Source organism: Phytophthora infestans, genomic scaffold (assembly GCF_000142945.1).
Source record: "Phytophthora infestans T30-4 supercont1.126 genomic scaffold, whole genome shotgun sequence".
Lineage (NCBI taxonomy): Eukaryota > Oomycota > Peronosporomycetes > Peronosporales > Peronosporaceae > Phytophthora > Phytophthora infestans.
Window position 1 is genome coordinate 190490 of NW_003303633.1, and position 22374 is coordinate 212863.

The following is a 22374-nucleotide window of genomic DNA, read 5'->3' on the forward strand; positions in this document are numbered from 1 at the left end:
GCGGCCACTTAGGCCACGAGAAGACCTTTCTGTCGGTCTCTCAGTCCTTCTGGTGGACCCACATGTACAAGTGGGTCGCTCGGTACGTTAGGACATGCGAAACATGTTAGCGAATCAAAACCGCAGGGCACTCTTCGGCTCCACTACAGAGCCTGCCCGTACCGGCTGACTGTTGGAAGTCGATTAGTCTTGACTTCATCTTTGGGCTTCCCGCCGACGGACACGGCAACACCGGAATTTTGGTGTTCGTGTGTCGGCTGAGCAAGATGGTACATCTTGCTCCAGTTCCCGTCACTGTTACGGGCGAACAAACCGCAAGGTTGTTCGTCGATGGCGTGTTCCGCTATCACGGTCTCCCGGAGACGATTGTCTCGGACCGAGACCCGCGGCTCACTGCCGCGTTTTGGAAAACGCTGTTCCCTTTACTGGGAACTCGTCTGCAGATGTCCACTGCGGATCATCCGCAAACAGACGGCCAAACAGAGCGCGTCAATCGAGTGCTCGAGGACACTCTGCGCAGTGTGTGCGCGGCAGCGCCACGTACGTGGTCGTCGCAGCTTCCAGTTGTTGAGTTTGCGCTCAACAACGCGGTGCACGCGTCCACGGGGTTCACGCCGTTCTACTTGAACGGCTTCCGCCACCCCAGAGTGCCTCTCACTCTTCGAGGAGACACTGACTCCTCTATTCTAAGTGGGGGAGAGGCTCGGAAAGCCCTTTCCTCCCAGGTCTCGGATGTGAGGCCAGTTTCGCTGCGGAAACAGGTGGAATCCTTTATGGATACCAAGCTGAACATTGTCAGCAGGGTCCGCGATGCCATGGCAGCGGCCCAAAATAAACAATAGGAGTACTCCGACAAACATGGAAGAGGAAGCTTAAGTGTATTTAAAGTGGGGGACTTAGTGTTACTAGACACGAGGAACCTACCTCTTGACACTGTCAGCTCTGTCGGCAGCAACAAGGCGTAGCACCGCTTCATCGGACCATTTGCAGTCCTGGCCAGACATGGTGCGTCGTACACCATCGACCTGCCAAAGTCAATGACGACGCACCCGACGCTCTATGTTGGACGTCTTAAGCGGTACTTTGATCCGCAGGGGGTTGCTGACTCGCAGACCCACCTTTGCCCAGCTCCTCAAAGCGAGGACGGGCCACAGACGTCAACGAGGGCGTCGGATCAGGCGCCCAAGCCTCGGTCTGGACGGCAAAGCTGCGGTCATAACCGTACGCCGGAGGGGCTCCGTACGAACGGACCCCGGAGCCATACGCCGAGTACGCTGAGTACGCCGGGCACGCACCATACGCGTATGTGCCGCAGGCGGCTCCGGACGTGGCAACAGATCCTTGATGCATCGAATCATGCGAAAGGCCTCGTCCAGATCGGACGAAGAGGCCCGGCGATCCACCCGCAGATGCATGCTCGCAACCTCTCGCTCCAGCAGGTCCAGGCGGCCCGCAAGAAGAGCGAGCTCGCCCTGATTCCCGGCCTGGGCGGCAGCATCACCGCCAGTCCCAAGGCCAAGCGCAATCTCAAGCACGAGGACACGTTGACGGAGGCGGTCAGCCTCAGGGCCCTGTGTCGGACCCGCAGTCGGAGCACTCGGACGAGAGTGGCGTTCGGGAGACGCCAAGTACTCGTACTCGTACGAGGGCACCTCCGCCTCTGCTTGACCTGAATGGAGATGTCCACTTCCACGTGGAGCGGATCCTCCAGGCGCAACGGTGTCGGTAAGCGACAGCTCCTCGTGAAGTGGAGGGGTTATTCCCACTCCGAGAACGCGTGGGAGCCGATTGAACGGCTCCTGATTGACTGCCCGATGGCTGTCGCAATCTGGGAACAGAAGCGGCGGCAGCTTCATAAGTAGTCCGGGGCTTCTTGCCCGAACGGGGTACGGACGTTGAATAGACTCCGTACCCGCGCTCATCGCGAGCGCTGGAAGCCGCACGCTTCAGGATGTCCCTTGGCAGCATGCGCTTGCTGATCAAGTGTGCAAACCTCACACGAAGATCACGCTGGTCCAGGATGCGGGACAGCAGCTGATCTTCATGGAGTTCCCGTAACTCCGTGGGTGTGTACTTGAGAGATGCAACCCATGCCCAGAACATGTCCTCACAGGAACTCCAGGTGGGACAGTTCTCGGGCATAACCCAGGGGTATCCCCAAACAGGATAGAGACCACCCCGGGTCTCGGGCTTCTTACGACAAGTCGTGAAGTCCTTAAGGGGAATGCGGTGTGGCGCGAGAAGCACACACCGAGCAGCCTCCAAGTTGTCGACGAACAACTGTTCTTTCTGAACAAGGGCTCGTTCATAGATGCCCCTAGAAGTGTGGCCGCCCACAAGGCCACGAGGAGCGACGAGAAGCTCTAAGAAGAGGTCAGCCCCAGAGCTCTCCTCGGGAGGCCAATACCCCCTTGAGCTGATGGCAGCTCCCTGGCTGACGGGTGCCGCCACCGAACCCCCACGCACACGCTGGGCAGCTTGGAAATCCTCCTGCTGCTGGTCGAGGTCATTCGAGACCTCCCGAAGCTCAACAGTGGCACCCTCTTCTTCCTCCTTCTCCTCCTCTTCATCCGAGGAGCCGAAGAGACTCTGATAGGAGCGTCGAGTCTCCTTCTCCTCGCGGAGTGGAGACTTAGAGGCGGTACGCTTCTTTGAGGGCTTGGCGCCTTCGGCTTTAGAGGCCTTAGCGCGCGCAAGACCATCGGCAAGCGAGAGACGTTTGCGAGGATTCTCTTCCTCATCGCCACCGGCTTTGGGAGCGCCCTTAGCCTTAGCGGCCGGACTCTCAGAGCGCACAGAGGTCCTGGGACTGTGATCACCGTGATCACTAGCGGGCGACTGCACGCTACCTACTTTGTGCTCACTGGGCACTGGGCTGTGCCCTCCCACAGAGCCCGCAGGAGCATCCTGAGTGCTCTCGGACTCGGCATCGTCTTCACTGCCCGAGTTGAGCTCGCGTTCTACGAACCGAGGGTTCGGACGGTTGTCTGAAGACGAGGGCGACGGACTGCGGCGCCTGCTTGCGCGCTTGTCCGCAGCCGCGTCATTCGAGGAACCGATCGCCTTGGAGGCCACCTGAGTAGCCTCCTTGAGTGCAGAGCCTTTGCCGTGAGGCTTAGTGCTCTTGGCCTGCGCCTTACCGGCTGCAGCCTTGGAGCGTGTCTTAGCACCGCTCTTAGCAGTGCCGCGAGGCATGTTAACGGTCGAAGTGGAGACCTTGACGAAGAGCGCACAGGTTGCTGCTCGAGGCTCTAGCTGTGAAGTGAGCCTCCGCCGCGCTCGCGCGGCCAAGTCGATGGTTTTCGACTTTGAGAATGAGAGTTTGTGACGAACACCTCTTCATTCTGATTGGTCGGTAAACCGAACCTAAGTGGGGGGGGATGTAACGGGGTACGTAGCCCTAAGTGTACCCTGGTTACATGAAGTGTGACACTTCACACTTCCGGGGTATGACATGTCATACTCCGGGATATTTGGTACAAGGTACCAAAGTCGTTCAAAGCCAACCATTGGTTAAATGACATTGCATTTCTATAGGTAACTAATAGTTTGTATTAAACCCGAACTTATCCTACCTATAAATATACTCAGTTTACAATCTACCTTATTTGGGTCACTTCGTTCTCTCTAATAAAAGAGGGGACCTGTGAACTGCCGTTCACTGAGAGTTTGTATACTCTCGGAAGATAACTTCCTCTTGCGCAAGGTGCTGTGTGACCCCGTCACAGCTAGCCAAGGTGCAGAACTATCAAAAAAGTTGGCGGCGCAAAAATCGGCCGGACTCAATGGAGCCTGTGCTAGAAATTTGTCGACAATGCATGTATGATTGTGAAGATTCTCGTAGAGTTTGGGATCAAGATCCGAATTCTTTGCTAGTTTTTTGCGATACCAAAGTGGTGGATGGTGTAGTTGAACCAGCTCTTGGCACCGGTGCGCTAGGGAATCCATTTCGTATTGGGTTAACATGTACAAGACTACTTGAGAGCTATGTGGATGTGCAACAAAACCCGGATCTTTCAACAGTTCTTCATCTAGACACTACGCACGACTGCGTAAAGCCGAAATACCCTGTTTCTGTTGTGGGTATTTCAGATCGTGCTGGAAGATTCCAGCCAATTCTTTACTGCTGTACATCACAACGTCGCAATGAAGACGTTGCTTGGTACTTGGCGTTTTTAAAGCGTGTGATTCTGGAATTGTTTAACGTGCAATTTTCGCCCGACTTTGTCATGATGGACGCTGACAAAGCTCAGTACAATGCCTGCACAACTGAATTACCTGATAGCACGGTCCTAATGTGCTGGTTCCATGTTACACAAAATGTACAAAGACAAACGCAAGAATCAAAGCTGGATGGGATATCAGTTCAGTTGATTTTTCGAAATCTGTATGATTTGCACTATGCTACCGATGAAGAGCACTATCTGCGTAAACGAGAGTTTGTTGTGAGGTCATGGCGTGGAGCGGGTACAATATGTCCTCGGTTTCGACGTGTGACAAATCACATTATTTCGCAGTGGATACTAGGCGCCCGCTTTTCACGCTGGCAAGCTTATCGTACCCCCACAGGGTACGCGGCTACTAACAACCCGCTTGAGCAGTACCACTACACATTAAAACTAGTGAATGACAGCAAACGGGCTAACCCGGCAGAACTTGTTGTCCGCCTGGATTTGTCACGAATTTCGTTTATCGCCTCAATGCAACCCTTTTGCGATCAGCCTACTGTATCCAAACGTTTACTGGCTGCTTACAGAAGGATTGATAAAAAAAGGTCATGACTGCAGAATTGATTCACCGAGACAACAATTTAGTTCTGGTTCGTGTCGCACCATCTCCGCTTCCCACGAGCTCATCACAAGAGCCAGGAGAATCTGTGCATGCTCTTGCTGCAAATCCTAAAAAGCCGTGTACGTACGAGGCCAAAAACTACGCTAGAATTAGCTGGGTCAACATGCCCGTCGGTGGATGTATTGTTGATGCTACTGCACGCACATGTTCGTGTCTGTGCTTTAAGAAAGCTGGGATATGCCTACACGTTGTTAAGGCAACCGAATTTTCTGGGCTGGCATGTCCAGGTATGCCAGCTCCTTCGCAAAGATTTGTGCGGCCGGCACAACAATCGCGCACTGCAGCTCGGCGGATAGGGATTTGCGACTTAGATACAGACAATAACGAAGGTGGCCCAATAGAGCCTCAAGGTGCTATGTACGGGCCACCTACACTTGCTGCTTCCATGGAAGCGAACGAGTCTCTGGTAGACGACCATCCAAACCCGGTAGCACAGCTGCGTGAAGTGCAGAATGCTGTGGAGGTACCGGTACCATTGCAGCAAGGTCCTGTCGTTCCATCACCGGCAGATCCACTGCCAGACGTACATGAAGAGCTGCAAGTTGCAGTAGCACAGACCGATCCTGATATTGCACGATTTGAAGAGAACAGCACACGTCAGGCATTGAATGTGCAGACACCCGTGTACCGACAGTCTACCCACAGCTTGCGCAGATCTGCAAGATCAAGAACTCCCACACGCAGAGCGCAAGAGTCCAGAATCCAGACCAAGCGTCGTCGAATGTAGCCGCATGCCTATCTGCATCCCGATGGATCTGCTTGCAGCCTTTACATGAGCTGGATACAGGGCAGTTTTAGTTGGACCTTTACATCCGTAACAGCTGATGAATACATTGGCTATCATTCGCTTTAGAATTCGCGGCTTGAGAACATTTCGGCGTGTGTACCAAGCTAGAAGAGACTGGAACGGGTAGAGCTCTGAAGACGCGAGATAGTTGATCCAGGAAGTCGGAGCGAGGGAACATGGGTCGACGATTCAATAGCTCGCCGAAGATACAGACAATGGACCACACATCCACCGTCTCATTGTACACTCTCGAGGGCGCCAACATGATGCGTCGGTTGGAGACGTGACGCCGTCCGTACGAGCGCTGTGTGGGATGTACCAAGAGAGTCCGAAGTCCGTGTAACGTGTGCTTGGCGTCCCACTCGTCATCCTCCATAGGCGTGATCTTCTTGATAGCAACGTTCTTCTTGGCCTCCGTGTCCGTCTCCGCGCAAACGAAGCCGTACGAGCCTTCTCAGAGTACTTGAAGTGGCTTGTACTTGGCTGGCACGTTGAACATTCAGCTCTTCAGAGTGAACCCATCGTTACAAGCTGTTGATCCGCGTGGTTGCGTCACAATAATCTTCGAAACGAGGTCAATCTGCGAGGGAGAAGAATTGGTACCGTGGCTTTCTTCCGGTTGAGAGTTTCAAAAACAGCGGCGCGTTAATTTGCGACAGATTCACGGCCGAGATTGAGCATGGCTGCGGTGACTGACGATGGGATCTTGGCGTACAAGCGGTTGGTTACCAGGTTGACGTAGAACAGACATCCAGTTATGGGCTCGGATCGGCGAGCCCAATCCTCGGTAGATTGCTGGACGTACTGGAACCTGCTCGTCGACTGGATCGCATCAAGCTGCGACTCGTAGAGAACTCGGGCGTCATTGCACTGGACGGGGAATAGGTCGTCTACGACGTGCCTGGCACTCTTGACGGAATCGCGGTCGATGGATTGGTCCCCACGTGCACTTCGCTGGTTGCTACTGGACACGCGTGCGGACCCAGTGCGTGTGGAGATCGTTGCCGTCTTGACTGGCACTCTTGACGGAATCGCGGTCGATGGATTGGTCTCCACGTGCACTTCGTTGGTTGCTGCTGGACACGCGTGCGTGCATTCCTCATCCAGCGACTACGTGGAGATCCACACGCCCAAGCTGGTCGGTGGTGCCTCGGGGAGCGGAGCCAACTACTTCACACTCAAGTACTTTTCGACCAGGACGCTAACTTGGCTCAGAGTCCGCAGACGTACAAGCATATGGCGTGTGATGTTGCTAGTCGCGAGCGCGTGTTCGAGATCGGCCCGGGCTTCCGTGCTGAGACCTCGAACACGCACCGTCACATGTGCGATCTCGTGGGTCTGGATCTATGGATGACTATTAAGGCGCACTACCACAAGGTGCTGTAGGTGCTCTCAGACCTGTACATCTACATTTTCGATGGCTTGAAGAAATGTTACGCCAACAAATTGGCTTCTATCAACGAGTAGTACCCGTTCGAGCCGCTCAAGTACAACAAGCCGTCGCTTATCATCAACTCCTAGGAAGGTGTCAGGATGCTGAAGGAGGCTGGCGCTGACCTGAAGACGATCTGAGCACAGAGAAAGAGAAGTGGCTGGGTCGTCTCATCAAGGAGAAATACGACACAGACTTCTACATCCTCGACAAGTTCCCGCTGGCTGTGCGTCCGTTCTACACGATGCCAGACCCGACGGACAAGCGTTGGAGCAACTCGTACGACATGATGATCCGAGGCGAGGAGATGGTCTTGTGTGCTCAGCATGTGCACGATCCCAAGCTGCTGATGGAGCGTATGGACGAACTGGGTGTGCCTCAGGAGTCGATGCGCAACTACATCTACTCTCTCCGTCTTGACTCTCTGCCCCACGGTGGCGGTGGTATTGGCCTGGAGCGTGTGGTCATGTTGTACTTGGGTCTGGGCAACATCAGTAAGTCCTCCATGTTCCCGCGTGACCCCAAGAGGTTGCTCCCTTAAGCCTCTCGTCGCTAGAATGGCGTCGTATTGTTTGTAGCGGGCTCTCATTGAATAAGGATAATGCAAAGACCAAGTACTGTCAACGATGATATCCTGAGGTCTTTGTCGTTCGATTAGCAAGGTTAGCGTTACACGTAGCACGTTGCGCACACATTACTCTGTTGTCGACTACACATACTCTACGTAACTAGAATGCCTCAGTATTTACTCATACTGTCGAACTATAGGCGGGTACAGGTTCTGGATCGTCATTGCGGCTCACGACACAACCTACATGATCACACAGCCATAGTGCATGTACACGTAATTCTGTGCTGCCAAAAATTGTGTGAAACTTAGCAAACTTGCTGCGTGGGCACGGACCATCTTTGTATTTGACGTCATTCAAGCATTACCTAGCCTTTTTCAAATGATCCAACTTCCTAAAGCTCTGTAGTGACGACTACAATCATAGAAATACCTCCAGTTATGATTGCTTCAAAGTGCTATGGAGCCGTCAATGCACGCTGTGTATAAACCTCTACATATAATGTCGGATCCATGTTGGTGGTATCTTCATTTGAATTGGTGTAGAAGTCCTCTTTGCAGGTGCTCAGCGCATATGATCACGGTTTGACTACCAAACAGCTGGTGCGTGTCGGCTCCTAAATTAGTAGTGTGTTGCTCTTCCTGTCAGTGGCCAACACCACCTTAAGAGTGTGGGTTTAATCAACTGTAGTGATTCTATCTTATCCTCCGAGATCTCGAACACATTGATCAGAATTAGCGACGATACACACGGGAAGATGTACATGATCAGATCCCAAATGTAGTTGGACAGCCAGAATGCGGGTAGTGATACGCCGGAGACCAATTGCTGGTGCTTCGAGCTGTGCTCGTTTTGCTTCTCCTTGACCAAAAAAACCACGGTAGACGCCGGCAAGAAGGTGAACGCGATGCACACTAAAGGAGCCGCAACAAACGACGTGTTGGAGCTGAATACAGACTCTGCAGCATCAGTGTACGGCAACGGGTAGTTGTTCACCTTCATTCGAAGCCGAGTCTGTAGAGTTGTGTGCTGCGAAGAAGCGATACACTGCCTGGTCCATCAATGCTTTGAAAATCGCCGAAGAGTCAGACCCCGTAGTGTTAGTGAAGATGTTGTAGCCGAACAAGTTCTGGTTGCTGTCGCCGTACACCAAGTAGCCTCCGTACTGGCCCTCTACAAGATCAGCGCCCTTGCCGTATCCACGTTCGAATGCTCCCTGACCCATGGCAACCATGTAACCAGTGTATCCGCTCGCGTTTAGTGCGGGGTATGTGTACGTGACCCCGAACACTGTGGGCGAGTCAGAGTCGAACGCTGGTTTCGGGATGGATAGTGACTGTGCGTCGGCTCCCGAGAAGTAAGAGGATGTCATCACATCAGTGCACCATTCGCCAGCCCCAGCTCCTGCCTGACAGACGTACGGTGTTGGGGTCTCAGTACCAGAGTATTCGTCAGCTGTCAGTGTCTTCAAAGGATCGTCCTCGATAGCCGTGCTAGCCTTCAACAATCAGCGGAACTGGAAGCGCCGCAACGTAGATGATCGCCTTCTTGTCACGCTTAGCATAGCGGAAACGCTTCAGCAGCAACGCACGGAGATGTCTTCGAAAAATTGATTCGGTCAAAACAATCTCATCACATGGCTGGTAAAATCCATCTGAACCAGCGGAATTCATTCGTGTAACGTTCTTTCCGAGCGTGTGCTAGTTGTGTTCGTCCGAGAGCTCCGCCACCTTGATGAACACTTCTTCCAGCGTGGTTACCGACACGCCATAAGACAGAAGACGAAGTGTCTGCAACTGACGATCCATTTCTGCAAACATGGTGGCGAACTCGGACGAGCTTTGCAGAGGCAATCGAAAAGCAATTTCACTGCCGACGTTGCTCAGCAACACAGCAGCCGGCACGTACGATTGTATAAAGGCGACCACAGCATCATTGTCGCACTTAGCGTCGTCCTTCACCAGAGTCAGATTGTAGCCGGCACCAAAACGATTCTTCAGGAACAGCGACGACCCGCAGCAACGCATTTCGCCTTCAGCCATGATAGCGATACGGTCGCCTAGAATGTCGGCCTCGTCCATAAAGTGGGTGGTCAGCACCATCACACGGCTGCTGCGGTTGTTCAGCTAAATCTCCCACGTACTGCGACGACTGTACGGGTCCATACCTGAGGTTGGCTCATCGAGGAACACCAACGAACTGTCACCCAGCAGCGACACAGCTACTGACAACTTACGCTTCATGTCACCCGACAGATCGTTGGGTCTCGAGTCGCGCTTCTCGATCAATCCAACTTCACGGATCTGACTGTCCACCACAGCCTGTAGCTCTTCATTCGCGTAACCCTTAATTTGTCCGAAGAACTGGAGATGCTCCTGGACCGTAAGCTCTGGGAACAGAACGTCATGCTGGAAACAGATATCGAGCGACCGGCGCATTTCGTCCATGTCCTCGTTGATCGACAAACCACGGTAGGTTGCGTTACCACTGGAAGGGGCAGTCATACCCGTCAGCATCGAGATCAACGTGGTCTTACCAGCACCGTTGTGACCCAGCAGACAGGTGATCTGATCCTTGTACATGGCGACGTCAAGCTCCTTCACAGCAACCTTCTCACCTCCCGGTACTTGGAAAACCTTGCGCAGTCGCTTAACTATGAGGGCTTCCCCATGGAGTGTTGTTGGTGAAGCTCTGCGCTGACAGGTTCAAAGTTCGGGTTCATGTGTCACGAAAAGTAGCGAGGAAGCGTAGGAGCGTAGACGGCGAGTACGGCGCCGTAGACAGTTGTAGGGGAGGAGGGGAGTTGCTGCTCGAAAGCAAATTGAGAAGTGATTAATCAGTTATAGTTGGCGGCGGCAAGCTAGTAGCTGCCGCACAACCCAGTAGTTCTTGACAACCCGGATATTCACGCACGTATCCAGTTCCATCCTAAAACCTATCTTTCTCAAATCCTGATTTTCTCTGTAACTACCAATGAAAGCCTATGAATCCTAATTCTTATCTTGGTCGGAAAATTCGCACAGCGTCCCATAATCACAATTTCCGGCTGGAAGCTTGATTGTTGCAAATCCATGGGATTTTGGACCAATAGGATTGTAGTATGATGTAAAGACACGCAATCTTAAGTTTACGCTGATCAGAATAATCTGACCAGCTGAACTCAAATAATTGACGTGGCTGTTCACTGCCATGCCATTGGCTAGTGACCACCACGTCACATGACCTTGCTTCGAAGAAGAGCCTCTCCTAGAGAAAAGGGTTCCCTTTCTTCTTTGACTTCAAGTAGAGGTCGATGAGTCCGGGAATTTGCGTTAGATTCTCTACGGGCTCGCAAGTGGCTTCCTTCTTGGTTTCACCAAGCCACCAGATCTTGTATTGCGGTTTTCCCTTGTACTTGCGATGTCCAATGACGGCTTCAACGAGCTGGCCCTCGGTACCATCGGCTAACACAACCTTATTCACCTTTTGCCTCCGCTTGTGGTCTTTGCGGTACGGCTTCAATAGTGACGTATGGAACACCGGATGCAGCTTCAATTCTTGCGAAAGTCCTAACTCATACGAGTCTCGAGACACCTTCTTTAGTATCGGGAAATGTCCAATAAATCTCGGAGCTAACTTTTTCGACTGTGCATACCCCTTGTGGCGGATGTCCATGTTCTTTCCGTCAAGTAACACCATATCACCAGTCTCGAAGTCTTGGACAAGTCTGTTCCTGTCGTAATAGTGTTTCATGCGTTCTTGGGCTTCACTCATACGGTCTTGTGCTACCTTGAGGAAGACCTCTTGCCGGAGTAAGAACTCTTTTGCTGCTTTCTCCAACTTGTTGAATTCCGGATCTAACGAAACCTCGTCAGGCATGTACGGAATATACCTAAGATCCGCTTCAAACGGTGCCATTCCGATCGTCGAATGCACACGTCGATTGTAGGCAAACTCTGCCATATGAAGAAACTCATCCCAATCGTTCTGGGCTGGGTTCACGACTCCACGAAGATAATCCCCGATAAAACGGTTCGTACGTTCCGTTTGCCCATCCGTCTGTGGTCTAAATGCCGATGACAGGTTATGCTGCGTTCCCATAGCAGATATAACAGCCTGCCTAAACTTAGACGTAAATTTGGAGTCACGATCAGACACAATCGTCTTCGGAAGGCCATGATCTTTTACATAGTTCTTCATGAAGACATGCGCGGTATCTTCTGCGCTATCTGTCGTCTGCGTTGCAATGAACTTTGCACGCTTGGTCAATCGATCCACGATGACCACGATGGCATTACAACCATCCTTGCTGGGAGGTAAGGACACAATGAAATCCATCGAAATGTCGATCCATCTACCTCTTGGTACTTCCTGCGGTTGAAGTAATCCCGGCGGTTTCACTTGTCTCGCCTTGTTGCGCTGACACATTTCACAAGTGTTGCAATAACGCTGGATATACTTCATCATCTTCGGCCAATAATACTTCTCTCGTACTGCGACGTAAGTCTTGTACGATCCAGGATGGCCTGCCGTTACGGCATCGTGGTTCTCGCAAATGACACGGTTTCTCAGATCTTCGTCATCCGGAATATACAGTCGCGGACTTTCATCTTCACCGGTCTGGTAGTATAAAACACCATCACTGAGCGAGTAATGCGGAACGTTGTCTCCAAGCTTAAGCTTCTTGACAATTCCCTGCAAGTTCTTGTTCCACGAATACATCTTCTTTGCGGACTGTGCCACAGTCACGTTGTTCGCCACCATGGTTGCCACAATCTCACGGTTTTGAGCCGTATCAAGAAGTTCCTGAAGGCTTACTTGCGCAGCCTTATGCTCGAACTCAGGGTTTCTTGATAATGCGTCTGCGACTACATTTGTTTCTCCTGGGATCCCCTTGAACATGGGTCGAAACTCCGCGAGTTCATTGAACCACCGCGCAATGCGTCTATTCGCTGTCTTCTGTGTAAGAATCATCTCGATGCTCTTATGATCGGTTTCGACAAGAAAGGGCTTGTCTAGCAGATATACACGCCATGCCTTCAGAGCATACATAATTGCGAGAAGCTCTTGTTCGCGTACTGGGTAGTTCAGCTCTGCAGGTTTCATCTTCCGGCCAGTAAAGGCAATTGGATGTTCCAACTCTCCCTCCTTTTGAAATAAGACTCCCCCAATTGCGAAATTTGAGGCGTCCATTCGAATACCGAAAGGCTTGGTGACATCAGGAAGACGGAGAACTGGTGGTGATGACAAGCGTTTCTTTAGCTCATCAAAACACCGCAGCTGGTCCTCATTGAGTTCGATCGCATCTCTAGAGCGTTTTCCCTTGATACATTCGTGCAAAGGACCTGCACACTGAGCGAAATCCTTGCAAAATCGAGAAACATAGACGGTTGTCCCCAGAAAGCTTTCCATTTACTTCTTTGTCTTGGGAACAGGCCAATCTGTGATAATCTTCACCTTATCGGGGTCCATTCGAACGCCCTTGCGTCCGACAAAGTCACCTAAACATGAGATTTCGTCGACACAAAATTGGCACTTGGACAGCTTGATGTATAGCTTCTGCTCTTCACATCTCCTCAAAACCCTGGCCAACGCGGCAATATGCTCGTCAACATCTTCACTCTTGGTGTACACGTAAATGTCGTCGAAGTAGATCCGCATCACGTCACGTAAATCCCTAAAAACCTTCTGTAACAACCTGTTAAAGGTTCCCGGGCTACCGCTGAGTCCCATGGGCGTGACGAGATATTCAAAAAGACCGTCGAGAGTCGAAAAAGCAGTAAAAGGTATATCTGATTCACGTAGCTTAACTTGGTAGTAACCCCAGAGTAAGTCCATGCACGAGTACTAATAGCTGCCGGCCATCGCATCAAAGGTGTCTTCTTTGCGAGGCATCGGAATAGCCGGTAGAACCGTAGCTCAATTCAACTGACGATAGTCGTGCACATTTCGCCATCCGCCTGGTTTCTTCACACAGAAAGTCGGTGCACAAAACGCTGACGTACTCGGTCGAATGATGCCAGCTTGAACCATCTCTTTGGTCCATTCCTGTATCGTTTTCTTCTGATCAGGACTTTGGCGCCATTGCTTCACCGAAATAGGCGAAGTATCAGGCTTGAGCAGAATCTCATGCTCAATCCCTTCACGTACTGGGGGTGTCTCATTCGGAAGTTCCGTGCGAAAAACCGTATCCGCATACTTACGTAGCGTATCGTACGCCGGATTGTCCTTGAGAGCATCCCATCCTTGACTCTTGAAGCGTTCCGCCTTCTCCGAGTCATGCGGATTGATAACAAACACCGCTTCGATGTCCTTGTCCCTACGCAACATTTGCTGGAACTGGTTGGACGAAATAACCTTCGCTCGTCCAAACTGGCCGTTGTGGCCATGCTGCCGATAGTAGTTGTAGATCTCACGGCTCTGCGCAATTCTGGCGCGGCGTTGTCCTGCCACCCAACGGGCTGGACGTGTCTTCGGGCAGTCTCAACTTCACAGTCTGCGTGTTCTCCACGTTGATGCGAGGTGCAATCTGTCCAGTACTCCAGTCGTTGTCAGGGTTCTGCTCCCGCAGCCACATCATGCCTAAAACTATGTCCTTTCCCTCAGGAACAGGCATGACTTGGAATGTTCCCGTTGTCAAGGGAAATCCTGGTAACTGCAGAGACATCTCTACAGTCCGACGTGGACGATGCACAATCTGATCATAACCGAGATCAACTTGCATCATGTCACCTTCAGTGACATCCAACTCAAGCTTCATCACTAACTCCTCAGTTACGCCGTTCAGGCTACTGCCGTTGTCAATGAATATCGTGACGGGCCTCTCTTGGTCTTCCGTCTTGAATGCTCGAGCTTCAGCCTCTAGGATCGCATACACTGCGCCCTGCATGTACCGGTTTGCTTCCGTACGTTTTGGCTGAGTACAATCTGGAGAAATGTGACCAACCTTGTCACAATTTCTGCACGTAGCTGTCTTCTTCCAATCATCGTTCTTGCCCTTTTTCTTTTCGTAACGCTTGTTCTTCTGCTGTTTCGATTTAGGCGGATGATGCCCCGATTCCGACGACCCTTGTGAAGGCTTCGAAGGTGCTCGAGGAGGTTACCCGGAGTAGTGCGCAAACTCGAAGTTCGAAGCAATTTCAATGGCTTCGTGTAGCGTTGATGGACTTCTTCTTTGATCTTCTTTGCTGTTTCTTCACGTTACCCGTTTTGAAAGAAGAATCGTTTCTCCAACTCACTGATCGTCAATTCTGTCTGCGACAGCAAGTCTTGAAACTTGGAGACATACTCGTGAATAGTCTCGGTCTGTTTGAGACGAAACATTCTCTCGCGAAGATCATACTCGAAGTCCTTTGGTCGAAAGCGCGTGCGCAGCTGTTGCTTAAGCAACGACCACGTGGGGTTCATACTCGCTCTCTCACATTCGGCTATAAAAGCGCGATACCAGTTCAACACTGACTTGCCTAAGTTGCTGGAGATTATCGTCACGAAATCTGACGATTCTGCCTCCATTAACTCACGTCTGCTTGCGTAGTACTGCTCGGTGGCAAAGATCCACAATTCAATGTCTTCACCATACTTTCCTGCATACATCGGAGGGTCCTTCTTCTTCTGCTCACCCCTAGCGGCATCGAGATATTCGAATCTCGCATTAGCTTGTTGCATTTGGGCTTGCATTTGCGCTTGCATCTGAGCTTGATACTGCTGTTGCTGCTGCGTAATGTATACGAGCAGCTGCTGCATGGACATGGTCTCAGGTCCAGCCGCATCCTGAGCAGCATCAGTAGCAGGGGAGGCTGACTCAGCCTGTGCATTGGCACTGGCCCCTGCACTTGACGCTTGCGATCTTGTATTTGTTCGCATCGTGGGTTGGGTAGCTTCAGCGTCGCTCGGAGCACTAACACGGCTCTGTTGACGAGGACGAGGGTTCGGTGACGGGCGCTCAGCTGCACGACTCCTTCTTTGAGCCATTACAAGCTGGACTTCTCAGCGCAAGTCTTTTTAAGATACCAGAACCCTATACCGAAGTTAAACGAAGCGAAAAAAGGTTCCGATTAAAGTTCCTCCCTACAATCTACGTTTCTTGTCTACGTGGATGGAGTGATCAAAAGATCCTTCAAGAATTTCTTGGGTTTGCTCAATACGTTTCTTGAGCAATTCACTGAAGTCGTGAATGACGTTCCGGGCGGCTGCGAAACAAGCACACTGAAACAGATGCAGTAGCAACGGATGTAGATCAAGCACAACCAGTGAGTATCTAATCGGACGTTTGCTCCTTTAAGCTCTGATGCGGGATAAGATCCACTTAGCGTGAAAGCGTTAGACCCAAGGCCACCAGAAAGAGTTTCCGATTGTGTGTACCACACTAGTGCGTAACCACACCAACTAGCCACTGAACGTAACAGTTCGTGCTGAGGCAATACCCTTTGTGATCTAGTGCTTCCCCAACTATGTGGCTGGCACCAATAACCTCAGGACAACTCGCTTCTGGCTATGCCACCACGAGTGCCCTACTTGAACCGAAGCTTGACACGACAAGTGCTACTATGTCACGAAAGTAGCGAGGAAGCGTAGGAGCGTAGACGGCGAGTACGGCGCCGTAGACAGTTGTAGGGAGGAGGGGAGTTGCTGCTCGAAAGCAAATTGAGAAGTGATTAATCAGTTATAGTTGGCGGCGGCAAGCTAGTAGCTGCCGCACAACCAGTAGTTCTTGACAACCGGATATTCACGCACGTATCCAGGTCCATCCTAAAACCTATCTTTCTCAAATCCTGATTTTCTCTGTAACTACCAATGAAAGCCTATGAATCCTAATTCTTATCTTGGTCGGAAATTTCGCACAGCGTCCCATAATCACAATTTCCGGCTGGAAGCTTGTTTGTTGCAAATCCATGGGATTTTAGACCAATAGGATTGTAGTATGATGTAAAGACACGCAATCTTAAGTTTACGCTGATCAGAATAATCTGACCAGCTGAACTCAAAAAAATGACGTGGCTGTTCACTGCCATGCCATTGGCTAGTGACCACCACGTCACATCATGTCCACCGCGATATCGCCCACGGCACCGTCCGCCGCGCTCTCGATTGTCACTTGCAGCTCCGCCAGTACGATGGCGAAACGGGAAAATACCATTTGAGCGATGTGCCATACTCTTTGGTAGGGATGGGGACGTAAGAAAACGTAAACTTGACATCCACAAAAAAGCTAGACGTAAAGCTAACGTTTTCAAGACGTCACGTACGATTTGAAATCTGTTGGTTGAGACTTTGGACCAGAGCCTCTGACTACCCACTATCGGTGCAGCAGAACCTGCAGCAAATTGACCGGGACTACTGCTTGATCAACCAGCCACCATGGAAGAAGACACACCTCCACCATCGTCACCACCTCCAGTTCCGCTGTTCAAGATGCCACGTGTTCACAAGCAAGAATACTGGTCATTCGTTCGCCTCGTAGCACCCAGCACAGAGATGCCACCCGGCCAAACGGCGTGGAAAACTACGGAAGCAGAATTAGCCTACTGTCTTAAGTGCAAAACGACGTTTAAGTATAGATCCGGAAGTAGTGCAAGTATTCGCAAGCACATGAACCATGAACATCCCCACGAAATCGGAAGTGTTGGCCGAGAAGCGGCCGTTAAGCGTGTGAAGAACGCGCTCGCTTCAAAGCGTAAATCCAGTGCAGTGATCTTTTCTCCAACAAAGAGAACCAAGAAGATCAACCCAGCTGAAGAAGAGATGGCTACTCGAGCGCTGATTGAATGGATTGCAAAGTGTTTGCGCCCTTTAAGCATTGTCGAAGACGAAGAACTAAGATTTTTTATCGCTTTAGTTCAGACTATGCATGGGATCTACGAATTACCTTCGTGCAGAACAATTACGGAGCGGATGCAAGCCCATGCACAGCAACTGCGATCTCTGTTAAAGGAAAAAATTGCTGAGGAAGTTGATTTTTACTCTCTCACGACGGATATGTGGACCTCACGAACAACGGACAGCTACATCGCGTTAACAATTCATTTCATGACGGATTTTTTTGAATTGAGAAGCTATACTTTAGAGGTTGCTAGTTTTTGTGGCAAGCATACTGGAGCTCGAATTCGAAAAAAACTTCGTGACCTCATGTACACCTGGGGGTTAGATATCTCTCGTGTCTCTAAAGTTGTTCGAGACAATGGAGCAAATATCGTAAAAGCTTGTCACGAACTGGGCGTGGATCATTTTGGTTGCATGGCACATTCTCTACATTTAGTTGTGTCAGGAGCTCTAGCTAAAACTAAGGCTGAAGTGATGGACGAGTCAAATGGCGACGTCGATGAGCAAGAAGGCGGAGCTGTTGATGAGCTAGCCGAGGTTGATGACGGCGAAGAGCATTGGGTAGAGGATTTATCTATGGAACTGGAGGCTATTGCGTTCTTAGAGAATGAACTAGTTGGCTTAGAAACGTACGTAGCGGCAAATTCTGTACGACAAGAGGCGTTGGGAGTCGAAATGCTGGATGTAGCTGACGACTCTTTAGATGAAGGGCTTTTGAACGGATGCATGAGTGCTAATGCAGCGAAGACAATTTTGAAAGCGATGAAGCAGGCAATGTGTGAGTCTCGAAAGGATATATCTAGCTTTCGCAAGATGGTTACCTATTTCAACAAAAGTTCAAAAGGAAAAGGCAAGCTAAAATCTCTGCAAAACCTGGCAATCCCGCTCACGGTTATTAAGGATGTGGCAACGAGGTGGAATTCTACGCATCATATGATCCGGAGACTGCTGCAGCTTCGACCCGCTATTCAGGACTTTTTTGCGTACATGCAAACTTCGAAAGGTAAAGAAGATTTTAGCGACGCAAAATTGGCAAGACCTACCAGTGAAATGTGGTTCCATTTGCAGTGCTTGGACAAACTGCTTGTGCATTTCGAACTAGTGACAAAGACGCTATCGGGGGATACGTATCCCACGATAACACTGGCATTCCCGTGTATACGTCTTCTGGAAAAGAGACTGATGAGCAGGAATATTTTTTGCTAAGGTATCTTCTGCTCATGGGGGGAGCTTTACTATGGAATAGTGCTGAAGAGAATGCATCTCGTTCGTCGGTTGTTCCTTTTCCTACTTCGAAAGCGTTTTCAAATGCTTCCCGTTGATGTCAAGTACTGCTGTCTGCTCGATCCGCAATTTGCAAATGGCGAAATATTTACTACTGCAGAAAAGGAGGAAGGGCATGCATTTTTGCTGAATGAAGCAATGCGCTTTGCTGGTGTTAGCATCTCTGACGCCAATTTTGCTTCAAGTACCGACGAGAATAGTGACGAAGAAGAAGAATTTCTCAATGATCTGTTTGGAGGAAAGCGAATACCAAAGCCTGAGAGGCAAACGCAATTGTCGTTGCGTGATCAGGTAAAAGATGAGGTGGATCGGTACTTCGAGAAAGCTCGGCACAAGGCTCGTGAAGCGTCAAATAACAAGAAAAGGCGGAAACGGGACGACGGTCTGCAATGGTGGCGCGAAAATGCCGAAGCATTTCCCTATTTGGCTCCAGTCGCGAGAAAAACCTTTGGGATAGTAGCAACCTCGGTTTCCTCCGAGCGTTGCTTCTCGTAGACTGGAAATGCTATCACTGCGCAGCGCAACCGTCTATCCTGTCCTAATGTAAGGGACTTAATTTTTCTGCACAGCAACACGGAGAATGAGAGCTCAAACGAAGCAAAAAGAAAATAAACAACGTTTACACTCTTACAAAAATTGCAGTATCATCTTTTTCCTTGCGCTTTATTAAAACCTCGTACGCTAATTACCACAAGGTCTTCCATCACTGTAGCTCGTGGAGAGGGTAAAGGTAGCCGTCGCAACCAAGCGGCCTTCTTGATGCTTTCCTGTGCCGTCTTGCTGGTGAACACGACAAGATTGAGAAAATCGCCGTTGAAATTGGCTTCCGCGTGCCATCTAGTACGCAGAGACGTTCGCTCCACTAATTAGCTGCAGACTTTTGGTATTCTGAATTGAATCTTTGTCACTGTCGATCCCATCCACAACCGCTGCTAAGATAAAAAACCACATTTCAACAAATCAACGTCTCGTTCTCGTCGACCACGGCTGCTTCCGAAACAATCCACGCGATCCCTTATTCACCAGCAAAATTATCCATATTTGCCAGCAGCAGCAAAGATGTGAGCAATCAAACTGGCAGGAGGAGCTTTGTCGGCAGCGACGAGGTTTCCTGCGTCTTAGCATCATGTTCTTTCACACCAAATTGGCCATTTGTCTCCACGGCGCTGCCACGCTAGCCGCAGCACCTGTGTGTTCACTTGAACCTTTTATTTGTTTGCGTCATCCGTTGAGTCTTGAGAATACAGCGACAGCCGCCAGCACATCAGCAATAATAACCGCTGCAGTAATTAGGATCGTATTAGCGGACGAAATACCTCCGTCGCACTCGTTCTGGTACGTGAAGACACTGTCAAACAGCTCTTGGCACGTCGTGACCACCGTCGACGTCGTGTTGCAAGCCTGGGGAGACGCCACCGCAGCGCAGCACGAGCTGGACGCAGAACACGTCATCTTGGACCACATGACTCGACACACTGATGCTCCATTGTACTCGCTGCTGTCTGAGTGATGCAGGTTCTTCTGCTGCTTCGTCCAAATAAAGTGTACCTGTGAAATAGCATTGATTAACGAAAGACCTATCATAATGAATGACGTTCTCTTTACGTAAGAAAAAACGCGAACGGGAACTTTTTGACGGGAACGGCAACCACCAAATCTTTACGTTAACTTCGTTCACCATGCCCACAAACGCACCAACACGAGCTTTGCTGAACAAAGTACTGATGAGGAAGGCCAATGCCAGCACACTCAGTCCAAACAGGAAGAAGAAGAGGAAGGTGACGATCAATGAGCTGTTTGGAAACAATCCCGCCAGACCGGCAATGGCTTGGACAACAGCACCGATAAAGAGAATCGCTGCGTACGTCATGTACCACGTCAAAATGATCGTCTTCTCAGTCACTCCAAGGATCTTCATGAACTCTCGTAGACGCAGTTCCTTCTCTTGGATAAGCACCACCAGAATACGCGAAATCGTGAACAGATAGGCCATAATAAAGACAATCGTAAAGACACTGGCCACGTTCGAGTAGAATGGAGAGCTGGTGTAGTTGTCGACGGGGAACGGCGCGACCGTAGGTCCCAGCATAGACTGAGGGCCTGGCGCAGAGGCATAAGTAGAGCTTCTTTTGCGTTGTCCGTCAAACCGGCCAATACGTCCGACATATTTGTGCCTAGACCACCGAGCGATTCCTGGATCAAGCCATCTTGTCTCAGGATATCGAGAAGAGTGTTGTCCAGCTCCGTTGACGCGACTGCAGTAGTCCGTGAGCGTTGGCAGATGCCCGTCGTCGACTGGTTGGCAGAGTTCCATTCCGGCATACACGCCACAAAACGGGTGACGAGCGTCTGCAGCGTCATGAAACCTGTCACAGTGTACGCCGTGTAGTAGTCCGTAATGATATCCTTCTGGAACGACTCGACATCCACAAGAGATCCATCCGTGGTCGGCACACGGCCCGTCAGATCTTCGCCCTTCGTAGAGTTTAGACGCAGCGAGTACTCAATGGACCCGAACGAGCCGATATCGTCTTCTGATGGAGCCGAATCGAACACAATTGCAGCATAAATTTTAGGGTTGTCGAGGTTGTCCCCGTACGTATCACTCTTCACGTAGTCCGTCAGCGCGTCGTTGGTGTCAAAGAACTGGATGCTTTCCTTGAACGAAGGGATCGTCAGCGTCTCGGTCGTCGAATTCATCAGATCCAATCGAGGGTACCACATGTCCATGGCCTCCGCGAAGTAGTTGCGAGTGAGCGCATTGTCCGGTGCCACGCCAATCTTGTACGGCACGACCTTACCAGCGCACTCAGTCGGGACGCTGAAAGGCGACGACGCGGTCGTGTCGACCAAACCTCCAGCCAGCACTCCTATCCGACAAGCAGCCAGGTCCGAAGCAGACAGATCTTCTAATCGCAGACCGTCGTTGATAGACTGACTAGCAAGTTTTAACATGAGACCGGTCATCGTGGACTCGTGCAGCGCGAACTTGGGCAAGTCAGTGTCGACCCACTCGAAGCTCCGCCCAGTCGGTTGGAACAGGTTGTACCTGGTGCCGGCGGTATTGTCGGCGTCGTCACTCCAGCCGGCCGGCACGTCAACTGTCGTTGTGAGGAGTTTTAGTATTCCGAGCAATAGGATGAAGAAGGTGGGCACGAGAACTTTACACGCGGTGGCAGCAGGCTGGCGGTTCTTGATGAGCCAGTTTTTCCATAGCAAGGAGCGGATGTACGTCCAAGACGTGCGTCGCTTTTCCAAACTCTTACTAGAGGGCTGCATCAGCTTGTCTTGGAGAGTCATTTGAAGGACTCGATCGGTTTTTTTGTTTCTGTTTCTTGAGGGAGTTTTGGCGTTGCTTGCAGTTGGGGGGGGGGGCGTGCAGTCGGTGGTCAACTGAGGAATGAGTTAATCTGGAGCGAGCAAAGTAATCGAGAGGCGACGTACATGTACTGTAAACCCTTTATTACATGTAGCTTAGCGGGACAAGCGCCGCGGGAGAGCCTTACCTTCGTGTTCCGTTATCCACATGGATATTTGACATAAACTCTTGGATGAGTCTGCGATGTAAACAGCGATCGCCTTTCGATTGGTGGAAACACGGCTTGGCGGTGGTAGTAAGCATCTTGGCCAGCGTGTTCACGACCACATGCTGT

At 50.8% G+C, this 22374-nt stretch overlaps 2 protein-coding genes across 2 annotated transcripts; one reads left to right on the forward strand and one right to left on the reverse strand.

The window, feature by feature from the left end:
* Positions 1 to 6566: 6566 nt before the first annotated feature.
* On the forward strand, positions 6567 to 7611 carry PITG_20240 (aspartyl-tRNA synthetase, putative; the record flags this gene model as incomplete). Its single annotated transcript, XM_002895864.1, has 3 exons — positions 6567 to 6776; positions 6863 to 7020; positions 7212 to 7611. 3 exons carry the CDS (start codon positions 6567 to 6569, stop codon positions 7609 to 7611), a joined length of 768 nt encoding a protein of 255 aa, XP_002895910.1.
* A 12784-nt stretch (positions 7612 to 20395) lies between these two features.
* Positions 20396 to 22021, reverse strand: PITG_20241 (uncharacterized protein; the record flags this gene model as incomplete). The annotated part of the gene is made up of 3 exons (XM_002895865.1): positions 20396 to 20430; positions 20471 to 20821; positions 20905 to 22021. The coding sequence occupies 3 exons, from the start codon at positions 22019 to 22021 to the stop codon at positions 20396 to 20398; spliced, it is 1503 nt and encodes a 500-aa protein (XP_002895911.1).
* Between the last annotated feature and the right edge of the window lie 353 nt (positions 22022 to 22374).